The sequence below is a fragment of the Uranotaenia lowii genome, chromosome 3 (assembly GCF_029784155.1).
Source record: "Uranotaenia lowii strain MFRU-FL chromosome 3, ASM2978415v1, whole genome shotgun sequence".
Taxonomy (NCBI): Eukaryota; Metazoa; Arthropoda; class Insecta; order Diptera; family Culicidae; genus Uranotaenia; species Uranotaenia lowii.
The window spans coordinates 268,372,716-268,389,583 of NC_073693.1; the positions used below are offsets into that span (position 1 = coordinate 268,372,716).

The 16,868-nt window shown below is 35.8% G+C and overlaps 1 protein-coding gene across 1 annotated transcript in view; it reads right to left on the reverse strand.

The window, feature by feature from the left end:
• LOC129754220 (D-2-hydroxyglutarate dehydrogenase, mitochondrial-like) overlaps positions 1 to 16,868 on the reverse strand; it is a 59,409-nt gene that overhangs the window by 4,447 nt on the left and 38,094 nt on the right. The window contains exons 2-3 of the mRNA XM_055750133.1: positions 6,529 to 7,191; positions 6,172 to 6,470 (exon numbers count right to left, since the gene is read on the reverse strand). Of these exons, the coding sequence (XP_055606108.1) occupies positions 6,172 to 6,470; positions 6,529 to 7,176 (947 nt within the window). The 5' untranslated portion in view covers positions 7,177 to 7,191. The remainder of the gene's footprint in view (positions 1 to 6,171; positions 6,471 to 6,528; positions 7,192 to 16,868) is intronic.

Genomic DNA, 16,868 nt, shown 5'->3' on the forward strand with positions numbered 1-16,868 from the left:
CTATGATTTTTTCAAGAATAAAAAAGTAGGGCGTGTCTAAAAAAACGGTTTTTTGCTTATAACTTTTTTCATACAAGATCTACAAGTTTGGTGTGTTCTAAACACTTTCTCAAAACAATAAAACACATATTTTTCTCGAAGACTGTGCATGGTTATCTTATTGTCTTTTGAAGCTAGGAGCATTATTGTGTAAAAATTTATCAATTTTCGAGCTGCTGTATCTCGAATTGAGGCAAACGAAAAAATCTGCTTTTTGTTGCATCAACTAGGTTGTAATACAAATATTAGATACAGAAAAAACTGGAGATGCGTTTCTTGTTTAACTCGAGATTTTTAATTTTCAACATTTCTTATTTTTATGTTTTTTTATACAAAAAATATCAAATCCTCCTCTAAAACCCTCTATTTTCCCGGCTTTAAAAGTAATTAAAAATTTGATGCTTTGTGCAGATAATGGTCACAGAAAGCGCAGGCGTGCTATTAAGCATATTATGTTTGGCAAGTTTGAATTTAGAGATATATTCGATTTGGCGAAATGGAAGTTCCATACAGTATTTTTTAATTGTTAATTGCTAGTATAAAATTACCTAAAATGCAAGGCGAAAAGTCAAATCACTGACAAAATCGCCAGACGCATCCTCGCAAGCGTCTGTACAACCAATGGTAGATCCGTAGACGCCAGAGGAAGGTTTCGCGTTTCTCTGTCGGAGTGACTTAACCTAAGATCAGTACATTGAAAACCGTCATATGAATATGAACTTTTGAAAAGGGAGCAATGACTTTCCCTCTTCAACTAAATTATCAATCAAACTTGTTTAAAAAAAAAAGACACCCGTGTGTTAACTCTGGAAGAAGTTTGAAAATGGAAGATGAGATAAAATTATTACATCCAACATGTTTTTTGTTCAAGAATTTATTTGTCAATATCAAAAGCGAACTTCTCTTTACCATGGCTTATACAAAAGTAAATAACGATTTGACCGACACATGTTCTCAGAATTTTACATTTGTAAATCATCCGGGAAAAGGCTGAACAAACCGCAACCAATCGACGAGAAAAATCTTAATAAATATTGTTATGGTTTTTTCCCGTTACATGCGTACGTGTGATCCATAGAATTGTTTTTAAAAGTTTCCTACATATCAGGAAAGAATTATCCTTCTTGGCTTGTTCGTAAGTTAAAATTCGACTTACGAAATTAAATAAGTTATTTTTTAATCTTTTTTTCAGTTAGAAGAAACCCAGTTGTAGCGGGGAGAGAAGCTAAAATTCAGGGTCAAAGAAATTCAACTGCCTGAAACTGAGCACAGTATATTTAAAAATATTTAAATTTAACATTTTTAACACTATTGTTGTATGAAATGCATTTATTCATATAAAAAGTTTTTTTTAGCTATAGTATTTTAATGGAAGGAATATTTGAGAGTGGTAAGAAATAAAGCATAAATACTATCATTTGATCGACTGAATGTGATTTCAATGAAAATTAAAGCATGACATTTTTCTACGTGTTTGGTTTTGTTTGAAAAAAACATAAAAATAAAAAATGTTGAAAGTTAAAAATCTCGAGCTAAACAAAAAACGCATCTCCAGTTTTTCCTGAATCAAATATTTATATTATAACCTAGTTGATGCTGCAAAAAGCAGATTTTTTCGTTTGCCCCAATTCGAGATACAGCAGCTCGAAAATTGATAATTTTTAACACAATAATGCTCCTAGCTTCAAAAGACAATAAGATAACCATGCACAGTCTTCGAGAAAAATATGTGTTTTATTGTGTTGAGAAAGTGTTTAAAACACACCAAACTTGTAGAGCTTGTATGAAAAAAGTTATAAGCAAAAAACCGTTTTTTTAGACACGCCCTACTTTTTTAATCTTGAAAAAATCATAAAACGATACCGTTCCATTTCACAACTTTAGTATGTTCAGCAAAGATTCTTCAAAAGATACAATCTATAGCTTTCTAGAACATTTCTATACTCTATCTCTTCACCGAAAGAAATTAGTATCTCGAATTTCCACGGTATTGACACGTCCTAATAATTCACCTTTTAAAAAGAAAGCGCTTGTTATATGAAGTAACTTTGTAGAACATATGATTTGTCTAAAACGTACCGATTTTGTGTTATTAATTTTGTCTCGCTAAATGTTTGATCTAGACCACTGTGCACTGTTGTTCTACATTTTTTCAATTACCAAGTTCTGACATGAAGTTTTTTTTTAACCAGATGACCAGATCAAACGAAGACTATTTCAGCCACCGCAAGCATCTGAAAATGGAGTTATGGCTGTTTTACCCTCAATTTCCCTACAGTTTTCAAATATTCTGACTTCATATTGAAACCAAATGTTCTTGTGTAGAATCTAATGGATCGTGCAATGGCCCAAATAGCCCATATTCATCCGATTCCTCGATAAAAATCTCACCAGGTACTACTATTTTTTTTCAAACTTTTGACAGCTTTTACCTTAATTGATTGAAAAATGTTGAAAAATTGAGGGTGAAAAAAATTTGCTCAAAATTTTATGAAATTAAAGATTTTTTTGTGATTTCGACAACCTTGGTGGCGGCTTTATTAGACAGCCTTTATAAGACTTCTCGGAGAAAATCACACAAGATAGGTCTCATTTGATTAAAAAAATTTTAAGTCCAAACATACTTTTTCTGAATTATTTAAATTTTTCAATTGAAAAATGTAGGAGAATTGAAGGAAACATCCAGTCATAAATCCATTTTCCGATGCGTGTGGTGGCTCGAAAATTGATTTTTCGGAGAAAAACACACAAGATAGGTCTCATCACTCTCATTTGATTCAAAATTTTCAAGTCCGAACTTACTTTTTTTCAAAATTAAATGAGAAATGTCGAGGAAATGAGGGTGTAAAATCAGTCATAACTCCATATTTCGAAACGTGTGGTAGCTCAAATAGCCTTTATTTGATTCCTCGGAAAAAATCACACAAAATAGATCTATTTTTGTTTGAAATTTTATAGTCAAAATCAGTGTTTTTCTGTATTTTTTAAAAAAAGATAGGCAAATGAGGGGTTTAAAAGGGCACTATATCTCCGTTTGTCAGCTTGGGCGGCGTCTGGAACTATGTCCAATCGATTTTCTGGACATTTTCACTAAAGGGAAGTGTTCATATTTTCATAGATTTTGTTTCATGTAGTAGGAAAGATATTGAATTTCTCCGCGATTCATACACTTTTTCTCCCATTGTGCAACGCTTTGAAAAATCATTTGTGATCTCCTAAACGTTTCAACAGTTCTATGAAAATGGTAGTGCAATCAATAAAAATTTCAATTGAACATTTTTGAGTTCTTATATTGAAGATTCCCCAGGGATAAACGTATTATTTTAAACCTTTTGTTTTAAACATCGTAGTTGCATATCATTAAGGGGGGGGTAGGGTCTAACGGGTATAAAAAAACACCATTTTCACGGTTTTTTTCTAGAGCTGTCGTTCAAACAAATGTATTCAAATTTTTTGCATTATACAAAGCATTGTTAAAAGAACATTTAGTAATTTTTTCGTAGAAAAATATTGAAAAATGAGCCGGTGACGGAGCATTTTCGAGGATGCCTTTTAGAAAACAGGATTTGCGGTGGACACTGTATCTCAGCACAGAATCATCTGAAGTCAAAAAATCAGAGCAAAATATTTTTAATAGATGTTTTTCTGGACCCCAACGTTTTTATTTAAATTAAAATTTTTTTAATGAAATTTTTGTGGCTGTTTGAAGTAAAAACTACGATTTTTCACGAAAAAATCCGCCATTTTTCACCTGTAAAATCTCCCCAAAGTAAAAAAAAAACAAAAAACAAAAACGTTGGGGTCTGGTATTTTATATTTAGAAAATATGTTCCAAATTTGAAAAGAATCGGATAAGTAGTTTTCAAATGACGATGTCCACGGACTTTAAAAATGTGCTTTCGAGAAAAACGCGTTTGAAATTTCTGCTCTTGATTTCTTGCAGTATTAGATAGGAGGAGATAAAGGCCTATAACTTCTACAGTTTTGCTTCAATTGACTTGAAAATTTGACACAACATTATTGAAATGTTTTACAATAAGAAAATAAAAAAATAAAAAAATCGATTTTTTGAAAGTGTTAGACCCTACCCCCCCCCCCTTAAACATTTAATATTGATGGAATTAACGAAATACTACTTCGCTAAAATATCATAAACATTAATATTATGAGCTTGTGATATAGCTCAGTTGGCAAGTCAGTTGCCTCCTGAGCCGATGTCCACGAGTTCGAACCCAAGAGTAAACATCGAACACATTTGTACCGGATAAGGTTTCCAATAACTGTCAGCCAACTCCAACATTGAAAAAGTCGTGATTGTCAATTAGAGGGCAAGACTATAATTTAAAAAAAAAATATTATGATTATATTTCAAATGATATTTTTGCTAGTTTTTCCATGGTACTTAAGTTGCCAGATTGCCCGGTTTTATCTGGGTTTGGCAGGGTATTTTATTCAAAAATTGGAAAAAGTCCGGCTTGATCCGTTTGCCCTGATTTAAATGGAGAAAGCCCGTATTTTTCCCGGATTTATTCACTTTATTTGGTCAATAAAACAAAAAAAAAAAACAAATTGTGCTATAACATTTTTTATTTATGCCTCTAAAACGAAATTATTAGGGCAAAATAATCATGAAACGTCTTCTGGAAGCCCAAAATACAATTTAAAATCTGTCGAAGAGTTCTGATGAAGAAAATTTTGTTTCAATTTTTTTTCTTGATTTTTGTTGAGTAATTTCTAAATTTTGACAAAATTTTTCCCGGATTTTTTAACGTCAATTTTGAAATCAAATACCCGGATTTTGCCAGATTTTTATAAAAAATGGCCCGAAAAAATCTGGTAATCTTATTTTAAACAGTTTTTTGTCTGTATATCCATTTTTCTCATACTTAAATGAAATATTCTATATTATTCGTTTATCAGAAAGAATGCTTTGATGAAATTTTGATGTTAATCAGAAACCCTCTGTCGCAAAGCGTACAATAATAAATTTATTTTTTTTAAGTACACATAAGAATGCTCCAAATTTGTATGGGAATTTCCAAACTTGCAAAATGTAAAATGGAACCTAGACCTCTAGTACAAGGTTTCATGCTGAATTTGGGCCCGAACGGATCAAGGGAAGGGGTCGATCGACGAGCCTGAAGTCTGTATCTATGGGTTTTTTAGACATTTCTTTCGGGAGGATCATGAAAATCCAGTTTTTTATCAACAACGATATCTTTTGAATATGAATTTTCCTAGAACCTAAATTATGACAAATGTTTTCGAAGACAAATGGGGTTACTTTTTTAAGGATGATATTCATCACTATTAATGCTGCGTCAAAATGTTCGACGCAGTGCCTCATTAATAGTGATATCCCATTTTTGAAGTAACTTTTTTTTTATCTTAACTCGAATGGAAATGCAGTCTTCGGATGAAATATTTTAATAATTTAGGGTTTAAGAAAACCCGTTTTCTATAGAAATCGGCCAAAAGGGACCAAAGTTATTAATGAAAAACAGGATTTTCATGTTCGTCCCGAACAAAATGTCTCAAAATCTCATACAAACTTAAGGCTCGTTGAGCGACCCCTTCCCGTGAATCCGATCTGTCCCGAATTTGGCATGAGATCTTGTACAAGGCCTAGGATCAATTCCAGCCTGCAGAGCATAACTATTTCAAAAGTCGGGTCATTTGGGGTACTTTAGCGCACATTTCGATTACGGGCCCCTGATTTATTTAAAATCAATTGTGAATCTTTCTGGAACCATTGTTTTTTGTAAACCTTTAGAAAAAACATTTTAAATCCAATTTTCTAATTTAATCCGCTTAAAATGAATGTTCCAATTGAAGGATTCATAAAGTGTGTCAAACTAAACTTTAAGTCCATTTAACACAAGTGTATCAAATCTTTTTTTGACCTTTTTTGTTTTTCTGAAAAGTTTTGCTGTTTTCACATATGTACATCATAAAATTGAAACTTTCAAATTAAAAATTCCGTAATAAAATCGGACATGAGCTTAAATGAAACGTTTCAAATTCGGAAAACTCACAAATACTAAAAAAACATAGAAGACAAATTAGCTCAACAATTATAGAAAAGGAATTATTAGCTACGAACTCAGAACAAAATGATTGAGCCACACTTACGTCAAATTGAAATGTTGCATGCTACACTGTAGTGACAGATCATCCATCATCTCACAGGAGGACAGAATCTCTCCCAGACCCCGTTTGGCTGCCAAAAAGGTATCCTTTACGGCTTCGTAGCTCTCCAACCCTAGAAACGCCACATTGACGGCCCGAGATGCCGTAGGACAGAAGATGGACAGCCGAGTGATGATACCCAACGTTCCTTCTGATCCGATGAACAGATGCTTCAAATGGTACCCGGTATTGTCCTTTTTGAAATTGGACATCAGATCAAGAACGTGACCCTGAGCTGTAACCTGTTGAAGGGAAAGTTTGGTATCTATAGGTGGTTTGAAATTTAATTTTCAAGCTTACCGCTTCAACTCCCAACACTGATCCATGCAGATTTCCGTATCGGAGTAGCCTCAATCCACCAGCATTCGTCGAAACGTTTCCCCCGATGTGGCAGGAACCTTTGGCTCCAAGATCCAATGGCATCACCAAACCTTTCTCCTTGGCTTTTTCCTCCAGAGTTTCAAGAACACATCCAGACTGGCACACCAAAATGCCCGAGTATTCATCGACCTGCTCTATTTTGTCCATCAGCTGCAGCGATATGACGACTTCATCGAAAACTGGAACAGATCCTCCCACGAGGCCAGTATTTCCACCCTGAGGACAAACCGCCAGCCGTCGTTCGTTGCAGAATTTGAGAAGCTCTGCAACCTCTTCGGTACTTTTAGGTTTCAACACAACCCGGCTGTACCCGCGGACACTTCCGAGATAATCAATGTTATAGCTTTGGATGTCTTCTGCCTGCGTAAGTACCCGACCTTTTCCGAGAATGGATTCAAACTTGCTCAGATCACTATCGCTGAGTTCGGCAAATTTTCCTCGTTTTATAGGGTATCGATCTTTGGTAAGGGCCGGAATTTCGCGCTGCAAACCGGAAGCCATCGAGCGGCTCCGGATGAAGTTGCCCCGCGAAGCATTCAAACGAGTGACTATCGACCGAAGATACATTTCATGGGGCCAATTCTGTTGAAATAGGATACGCAATCACTTGAACATTTTATTTGAAATAAAATATTGGTAGGAGATATACAATAACATCCCTATTCAATGGTCTCTGGAATTTTCGAATTTCGACAAAATGTTGTTCATATGTGCCATGTTTTGTTTTGGAAATACACCGAAGTCCTTTTTTGTGGTTTTTGTAAGCAGTCTTTCAGGGTTTCAGCAATTCACGCGGTTTCAGAGCCCTTTTCAATGGGAAAAAAATCTGGATCTGGTAATAAATGATCGGTGACATAAATTTGGGGATTGGGTAAAACAGTTGAACGAATGAAATAAGAATTACATTATCCGACGCCATCTTGAAATCCAAGATAGCGGCTCCCCTTTCTTATAAATGCTTTAATTCACTGGGCATTTGAAGAAAGAGTTTAATGAGTAGTGAGTGTTGTAGAGGATATATTTAGATGAGAAAGTCAAATAAGATAGAACAGATTCAAAATAGAAAAGTTGTGTTTGTTTGTTTTGTTGTTTTATTTGGGATTTTAAGCCTCCAGGGTTTATTCATCCCATTCGGTGTGGCTATCTAAATTCGTGGGAACAGTTTGCTGTGTTTTAGGAAAGCCAATAACTTTTCCTCTTCAATCGGACAATTTGACAGGATTTCTCGGAGACTATTTGAAAGCTGGAAGTGTTGTCTATCTGGCAAATAGGTGATGCAGTTGCATAAGATGTGCTTGACGGTGATTGTGCTATTGCATGCGGGGCATTCAGGGGGGTCGGTTCGGTCGAGAAGAAAATCATGGGTCATTCGGGTATGGTCAATCCTTAGTCTTGTTAGGACAACTCGGTTTGGGCGACTTTGTTGGTCATTCCATTTTCCGGTGCTGTTCTTGATCTCCCGTAACTTGGCCGTTCGGTTTCGGTCCCATTTTTGGTCCCAGGCAAGCTGGATGTTGTTGGTAGTCAGTTTTTGTGCGTCTTTCTGGGGGATGGGGATTGAGGGAGGATCCATTTTACCTCCTTCGGCAGCCAGATGATCCGCGCATTGGTTGCCGGGAATTCCGGCGTGTCCAGGTATCCAGACCAGGGTAACATTTTTTCGGAAGGCTAGATCAGTGATTGAGGAAATCCAAGGATGATTGAGATTTCCGGCGGAAACGGCTTCTAGCACACTGGCTGAGTCACTGAAAATTGCGGAGGGCCCTGTGTCGGAGCAGTAGTTTTCCAGGGTATAGAGGATAGCATAGGCTTCGGCGCTAAACACTGAGCAGGCGGGTGGTAGGGCTAGGCTTTTGTCTCCTTCATTGGTATGGATGCCGCAGCCAACTTTTTCGCTCTGGGTTTTGGATCCGTCGGTGTAGAAGTGGGGAAGGGAAGAGTATTTTTGGGTAATTAGGTGGTGGAAGTGGGGGAGTACAACTGAGGATGATTGGCCTGCTTTAACTTTTCGGGAAAGACTGAAGTCAACTGTGGGGATTTGGTCATTCCAGTAGCGGAAGGGAGTTGGTTTTCTAGGACAAACTGGGGGGAGAAGGGGAATGTTCAAATTTTCTAGAAAGGCGTTGGTTCGGGTAATTAGGGGGGAGTCTATTGAGCCACCTATGGCAAACCATCGTAATGACCTTGTTGTTAGATTTTTGGCAACGAGATAACTGAAAGGCAACTGCCCGCTTTCGGCCATGATGGAGAGGATGGGGCTGGTTTTAAAGGCTGAACTGATGGTTCTTATGCACTGATTATAAAGGGGTTCCAGTGTGTCTAATAACGCCGTTTCTGAACGACTGACAAGTCCAAGACCGTAGAAGACTGTTGGGAGTAGCCACCCATGTAGAAAACGGTACAGTGATTGGCGATGAGCCGAGCTGTTGTTATTGCATAGGAAACGCAGGATATTAAGCTTGTTATTGGTGTTACTTCGAACTTGTTTAAGGTGGCGTTTAAAATTCAATCGCCATATACGCCAGGTTGGTCTCCTGTAGTAGAATGTTAATACATGGGCCCCGGAGAAAAGTTGTGTGAGAAAAATCCTCTCTTTTATCCAAATAGAAAACCCATCGATTTAGCTCCGCCCATTTCACTGACGCTCGGGTATTTGACGCTATAAAAAGAGCGTACCCAGCTCATTTGGGCTCATTCGTTTAACGATTCTTGAACCGACAACATCTCTGAGCAGACGGCAACAATTGGTGAAAGAGTTAGTCTTGGTTGGTTCAGCAGTTTTCACTGCTGCCAACAAATAAAGTTAATCTTGAATTCATTTTGAAAGAATTGGAAAATTACGACAAGTGTAAGTCGAAAATCTGAATGCGACGCCATCTTCAAATCCAAGATAGCGGCTTCCGCTTTTCTTATAAATGCTTAAAATTGCCGGATGTGTCCTAAAACTACTCCAATATGAGCATTGGAAAAAAAAGTTTAACGAGTATAAGCAGGAAATCTTAGTCCGACGCTATTTTGAAATCCAAGATAACGTCTTCCGCATTTCTTCTCAAAGCTGAAATGACCTAAGATAGCATAAAATAGGCTGGATTATCTTGAAAGATATTTTGTAAAGTCTCTTCAGTTTTGGTCGATTTCTTAGTTTGCTGGATTTTGTGAATGTTTTCCCATGTACGTCCATCATTGCCTTTTATATCTGCTTTTTATTTTGGTGCTATTTTTTTTACCAATTTTTGAACAGGTATCATCTGAGAAAAGGGATATTTCAAGGTATTAACCCTCATCCGTACTTTAAATTTTTACCCGTTATAGTCCCTGGAGTGTCAATTTTACACTCCTGACTAAAACCAATGGCCCTTATTCTGCGCCGCGAGTGACGTGAAGATAGTCGAGTCACCCAAGTCACTCTATTCCAGTAGTCGGTTTGGGTGAGGAACGTCACTTCGAATGAACTATGTGAGTTCTAACCCTATTCGCGTAGTCACCGTGGGTGAGAATCGTCGCATTCGGGTGACGATTTTAGGTGACAGCTGTCGGTACCTTTTCAGGTGGTGACGAGATAGAAATAAAATGGGAAATTACTGTAAAGCGGAGTTTTTTGTTGTTGAACTTCAATCAAATTTTTTTCCCAGCATGTTGCATGAAAATTTTCTGCTCCTTTTCAGTTAGTGACGAAGTGATAAATTTACCAAAAATTGGATCCAAATGTTAATAACATGCGATTAACCTGAATTTATTTTGTTTAAATTGATACTTCGATGAATAGAAATTTGTAAGCTAATTTTCAGTTAGCGACGAAGCAAAAATGTTGACAGAAATGCCTAAATAAAATAACTGAAACAGTGAATCGAAAAAAATGAAGAAATGGTTTCGAATAATAATTGAATTTAGAATTTTAGTTTATTTTAGTTTAGAAATTTAGGAATACTTATTCTTCACAACTCGCTCTATTTTTTTTTTTACTTTTTATTCTATATTTTGGATTTCAAATCCTGATTCTGCAATCAGTTAGCCAGTTTTTTAATTCTTATTTTAATGCCATTTTTTAAGTAAAAAAAATTAATTATCATCTCTGAAGGTATGCTTTTATACGAGAGCAATTTTGTTGCTATTTTTTCTACAGACTTCGGCGAATGGATTCCAATGTATTGGCGCAAACGATGAGGGAAGCAATCATCAACTTGGGCATTATTTTCATCCGGTATTGAAGATGGAACTGTGGAAGAAAAGTTGGCCAATTTACCGCGCTGTAAACTCATAATCAGGTGTTCAGGTGGCCTGCTTCCGATAGTATTATTATTGGAGTCTAAAATAAAATTCGGAAACTGTAGATTTTTTTTAAAGTTTTGCACTGCATGTACTTACGTTTGTTCTGTAACTTTTTCCATTGTCGTTGATAGTCAGCTTTAGCCAGGTTTTTGAAGAAACGAGGATGGTTGTTACCGGAACTGAAGGTGTTGTTTTCAGGAAGATTCGAATGAAGACTCGATTCGGTTAAAAGTCATTTGTGCTTCCAGCAGAAAAACTTCTTACACTTCCGGAGCAAATCCGACCCAAACGAAGATGCCTATTTGTGATCCGGAATCAACTGGCCAACGCACTCTTGAAATTTTTATCCATCAGAGCCTAGCCATACCAGCTGTATTTCCTCCACCTTCTTCTTCCGCACCAACGGGTGACTTAATTTTCGACCGGCCACTCTCGTCAACTTTTTTGTTATTGGGGAACGCTTCTTTTTACACATATTTGTCCATGGAAATTAACAAATTCCGTTTTCTACAAACTGAATATTTCTTCGTAGAGAAAATTAAACCCAACTAACTCGCGTTTGACAGTTTGGCCATTTTGGGTTTCACTCAAGTCACTCACTGGAAATGAACCATACTCTCACGACTGTCACCCCACCTATATCGACTCCGGGAATAAGGGGACGGGACTCATGTGACTCTGAAGTGACTCGCCAATCCTCACGCCACGCGCGGCGCAGAATAAAGGCCAATATATCTCTCATGTTTCTCAATCGATTTTTAAAAATTTTATAAAGGGTGATACGGTCAAAATTTGGTCAATATCAATTTGACGTATTTCTTTTAATTTTGCATTTAAAAAATCTGAACACCCCTCATTTTGAAGATGTGTGTGTGCTCCTATTTTGATTTTGGAATTCACTCTTCAGTTGTCAAAATGCCTTCCAAGGAAGAAGAGCAGCGTATCAAAATTTTGCTCGCTCATCGCGAAAATCCGAGCTTCTCGCACGCAAAGCTGGCAAAATCGCTAAAAGTTGCCAAATCAACTGTTACAAATGTAATTAAAGTGTTTGGGAAACGTTTGTCGACAGTCAGAAAGTCTGGATCGGGGGAAATCGAAAACCGGAAGCCGCTGAGACGACAACGAGAGTTGCCGGTAGTTTCAAGCGAAACCCTAACCTCTCTCTTCGAGATGCCGCAAATAAGCTGGGTGTATCGTCTACAACCGTGCATCGAGCCAAAAAACGAGCCGGACTATCGACTTACAAGAAGGTAGTGACTCCAAATCGCGATGATAAACAAAATACGACGGCCAAAGCGCGATCCCGGAGGCTGTACACGACGATGCTGACGAAGTTTGACTGCGTGGTAATGGACGACGAAACCTACGTCAAAGCCGACTACAAGCAGCTTCCGGGACAGGAGTTTTATACGGCAAAAGGAAGGGGAAAGGTAGCAGATATTTTCAAGCACATGAAACTGTCAAAGTTCGCGAAGAAATATCTGGTTTGGCAAGCCATCTGTACCTGTGGCTGGAAAAGCAGCATTTTCATAGCTTCCAGGACTGTCAACCAAAAATTTTTGAAAGAGTGTATAAACGTCTGCTGCTTTTCCTGAAGAAACACGGTTGTTTCGTACTGTTTTGGCCGGATTTGCCATCTTGTCATTACGGTAAAAAGGCCATGGAGTGGTACGCCGTCAACAACGTGCAGGTGGTTCCCAAGGACAAGAACCCTCCCAACACGCCAGAGCTCCGCCCAATTGAGAACTACTGGGCTATTGTCAAGCGGAACCTAAAGAAGACCAAAAAACTGCTAGGGACGAGCAGCAGTTCAAGGCAAACTGGCTTTCTGCGGCGAAGAAGGTGGACAAGGTGGCTGTACAAAATCTGATGGTAGAGGTTAAGCGTAAGGCCCGGAAATTCAGATTTGGAAAAGCGGAAGCCTAACTGAATATTTTTCCTGAATTTTATACTAATTAAACTTGAAAAAGAAATTTAATTCTATTTTTTAAATAAACGATTTCACCGATTTACACGCGTTTTCCCTTGACCAAATTTTGACCGTATCACCCTTTATCTTCCGAACAAGATTATCTAGACAAAATGTGTATCGTTTTTTCCGGAAATTTGCTACTTTTTGACATTTTTCCTTCAAATCTGTATCGTTGGATGAATAAAGGATAAAGAATAGATTTATAATATTTTGTTGTTGTTCATGTAGGGTAGTTACTTTATCAGTTATAACTGATCGATTTCACTCTGCACTTTAGGATTAAGTTTGGGAAACAAAAATCTGCCGAAATCAGTTTGCCTATGTTTTATTTCTTAGCCTGTGAATTAAAATTATCCCGTTATCAGTCGACTACAAAAATGCAAATGCAAAAGATTCGTTTTGCTGACTTTTCCAGCACTTGTTCTTTTTTTCTGGAGATTTTCCAGCAATTGATCCATATTGTTGGAAAATCAGCAATCGATCTGTCACTTTGTTATTTTTTAGAGTAAACTTTGGGTAATTGAAAAAAAAACTCGATGTTGTCCAATAGAAAAAAAAAACTCCTAAAACGAATTATTTGGTAAGTCGATTGTTTAGCATGAATTCGACAAGAAACAGACTAATTCAATTTTTAAATTCCGGCCGGATAGTCACTGAAAGATTAAGGAAGATCATGCGATATGGTTAATTCTTTGTGCAACTGAAATTTAGTTTTATCGGCAAACATTTACTTTAAGGAATATGAATAATAATAAAAGAAATATTTTTAAAAGAAATTAATATGAGCAGAATATTTTTAGGTTTCTAGAAAATCTGTTTGAAGATTGCTGTTTTTCCAGCAATTCAGTTTGCTGGTATTTCCAGCAATGTTTTTTGCTGAAAATTAGCTGGAAAATCAGCGGGACAAAACATTCCAGCACACAAAAATTAGCTGTGTATTAAGCTAAACATTAGGAAAAACTATTATTGATTTTTGACCAACAATGCTGAATTTCGAGATCTACACAAGTTATATCGCTGATACTCAGGGCCGGATTAAGCCATCGGGGGGCCCGGGGCAATTTTCCTCGGGGGGCCCCTATGATTCGATTTTTTTAATGCTATCCCACAGAATTAAAAAAACATTTCAAACATGTGAAAGATGAGTTCAGTTTACTGTCTCAAATAGTCATGTTGTCTGCCTAGAAGATAGTTGTTGGTACCTTCAAATAAAAAAAAAATAAACAAAAAAATTAAACTCAAATTCCATAGAGATACAGATATAAGAGTTTACGAATTCAAGAATAAAAATCAGATTATATTCCGAACCACAATTAAGTGTCTCAAATCTAAATCATAATTTCAAATTAAGTTTGAGAAAAATATGAATTATGTTTAAAAAAAAGAATTAAAGTTGCAATCAGAGCCAAAACAGAAATTTCACCACATGTGAACTTCAAATTTATATCCTTAAAACACAAAAAAAAACGTTTATGAATATGTTTTGAATATGATTCTCATCAGATAAAAGAAATGGTTATCAAATTGTTATTCTAAATGTGACCAAAATTTAATTGGATGCCCTCAAAGCTCAAGGGGTATAAGTGCAAAAAAGATCGATTGAAAATAAAATAGGAATAGAGATTAAATGTTTAAATCACAGAATCAGTTATCATTGAAAAAAGAAATCCAAATGAGTTTATTATCTTAAACAAAGATCCTGAGTTCTCAAAATTCAGAAAAACCATGAAGCTGAACTTCATTAACTGAAGAAACACCACAAGACTTGAAAATCTCAATGAATTGAATCTGGATAAAGATAAGATTAAAAACATAGAAATATTCATGTTAAGAAAATCACTCAATGATATTGGTAACTCAGCTATTAGATTGTTTTTATGATAATTTGAGAATGATCATTTGGAAAATAATATACTGCATTCAGGATATTTACTTCAGTAGCTGATAAAATTCTGGGTTAAATCAGTTGAAAATGTTCCAATACGAATTTTAAGTCCAAGGCAGAATTTGGGATGGGAATTCAATAAAGAGACTCTTTACTGTCGAATGGTCCAATTTAAGAAACTACAGTTTTTTTAAGCATTTATTTTCAAAAATAGGAAAGGAAAACGGTTTTAGAATTTATAAACCAACGGAAAGTTCAATAAGAATGATTGAAAAGTGAAAATTTATAATAATACCAGGTATTTGCCCGGATACTGCCCGGGTCAAATTCTGAAATGTTTATCATAAAGCTTCTCTGTTCTCTCTTAATACTGTGAGCTAACATGTTTCGATAAAAAAAAACGAAAATTGCAGGTGTTTTTCCTTCAAATTCTTCTTTTTTTCGGTTTTGGTTTACGATATTTTTGTATTCCGATTTTGAGTTGATAATTTTGAAATTCAATACCAAAATTTTGATATTCTCAGCCCGCAAAATGCGGGAGAACTTCTTCACTACTAGGGGGCCCCCTTAACTTGAAAAACTTTTCTAGATATTATTTCACGAAGGCCCCTTGTTGTTATATTTCAAGTTTTCATTCCAATTTTCTAGTTTTGATTTCTTTCCATAGATTTGTAGAAATTGAAGTAGTATGATTTAAGTAATGTTAAACTTTTTTTCCCTCGGGGGCCCTCTGAGCCGGGTGGCTCGGGGCAATTGCCCCTTTTGCCCTCCCCCCCTTAATCCGGCCTTGCTGATACTGCTTTCAGTTCATCGACACAATAATATTGAAGTTTTGAGTCTAAATCCAAATTAAGAATTGATTCTCTAAATCTGAAAGTTTGACTATTTCAGTAGCAATTGATTAACTAATAGATTTAACCCATCATTTCATGTATTTTAAATAATAATTCAATAATTCATTTAAAAAATTTGGAAATATGTGTAAATGAAGAAAACCACGGTTATTCACTTCCTTTATAATTTATTAGTTACAAATTTGTAACTATTTCATTCGTTTCTATACAAGTGTATAGGAAGCACGCGCACTGTCACTTGGACTTTGAACTTCCATAACTTTTTACTCTGATGATATTTTTTTATCAAATTTTCTGCGTAAGATAGATCAACTATCACACTATCATTTCACGAAATTTAAGCTTTCTAAAGTTTGTGTGGCCAGAGATACAGTTATTCTACGAAAATCTGACTTTTTGAACTTTTACCATTCAAACTGCGAAATCTCAGAAACTACGCAACGCTTTTTATTGAAATTTTTAAGAGTGATTTTTGAAAAATAAAGTTAACATGCCTGAAGTTTTTGAAAAGTTCTTTCGATGAGATCAAAAGTTACGCGATACACAATATTTCAGGCATGAACCTAAAAATGCGATTTCTATAGAATTTTGGACGATTCATGAGAACAATAACTTTTCCATCCACGAATCAATCAAATATTGTCTGACAGAAGCAATGAAGAAAAGAAAAAAAAGAAAAATGATCCATTTGTGTTTTGAAATCAGAATCTCACAAAATTGTTTGAGATTTTTGATTGAAACAGATTTACCTGTTGTTGAACATAAAATATGATTTTCCTATGGAAACATTCGTCATGCCTGAAATATTGTACATCGCGTAACTTTTGATCACATCGATGAAATTTTTAAAAACTTCAGACATGTTAACTTCATATTTCAACAATCACTCTTCAAAATTTCAATTAAAAGAGTTGCGAAGTTTCTGAGATATTGCATAGGGTCTAACACTTTCAAAAAATCGATTTTTATTTTTTTATTTTCTTATTGTAAAACATTTCAAGAATGTTGTGTCGAATTTTCAAGTAAATTGAAGCAAAATTGTATAATTTATAGGCCTTTATCTCTTCCTATCTAATACTGCAAGAATGTAAGAGCAGAAACTTCAAACGCGTTTTTCTCGAAAGCACAAGTTAGTGGACATCGTCATTTGAAAACTACTTATCCGATACTTTTCAAATTTGGAACATATTTTCTACATATAAAATACCAGACCCAAACGTTTTTCTTTTTGTTTTACTTTGGGGAGATTTTACAGATAAAAAAGGCGGATTTTTTCGTG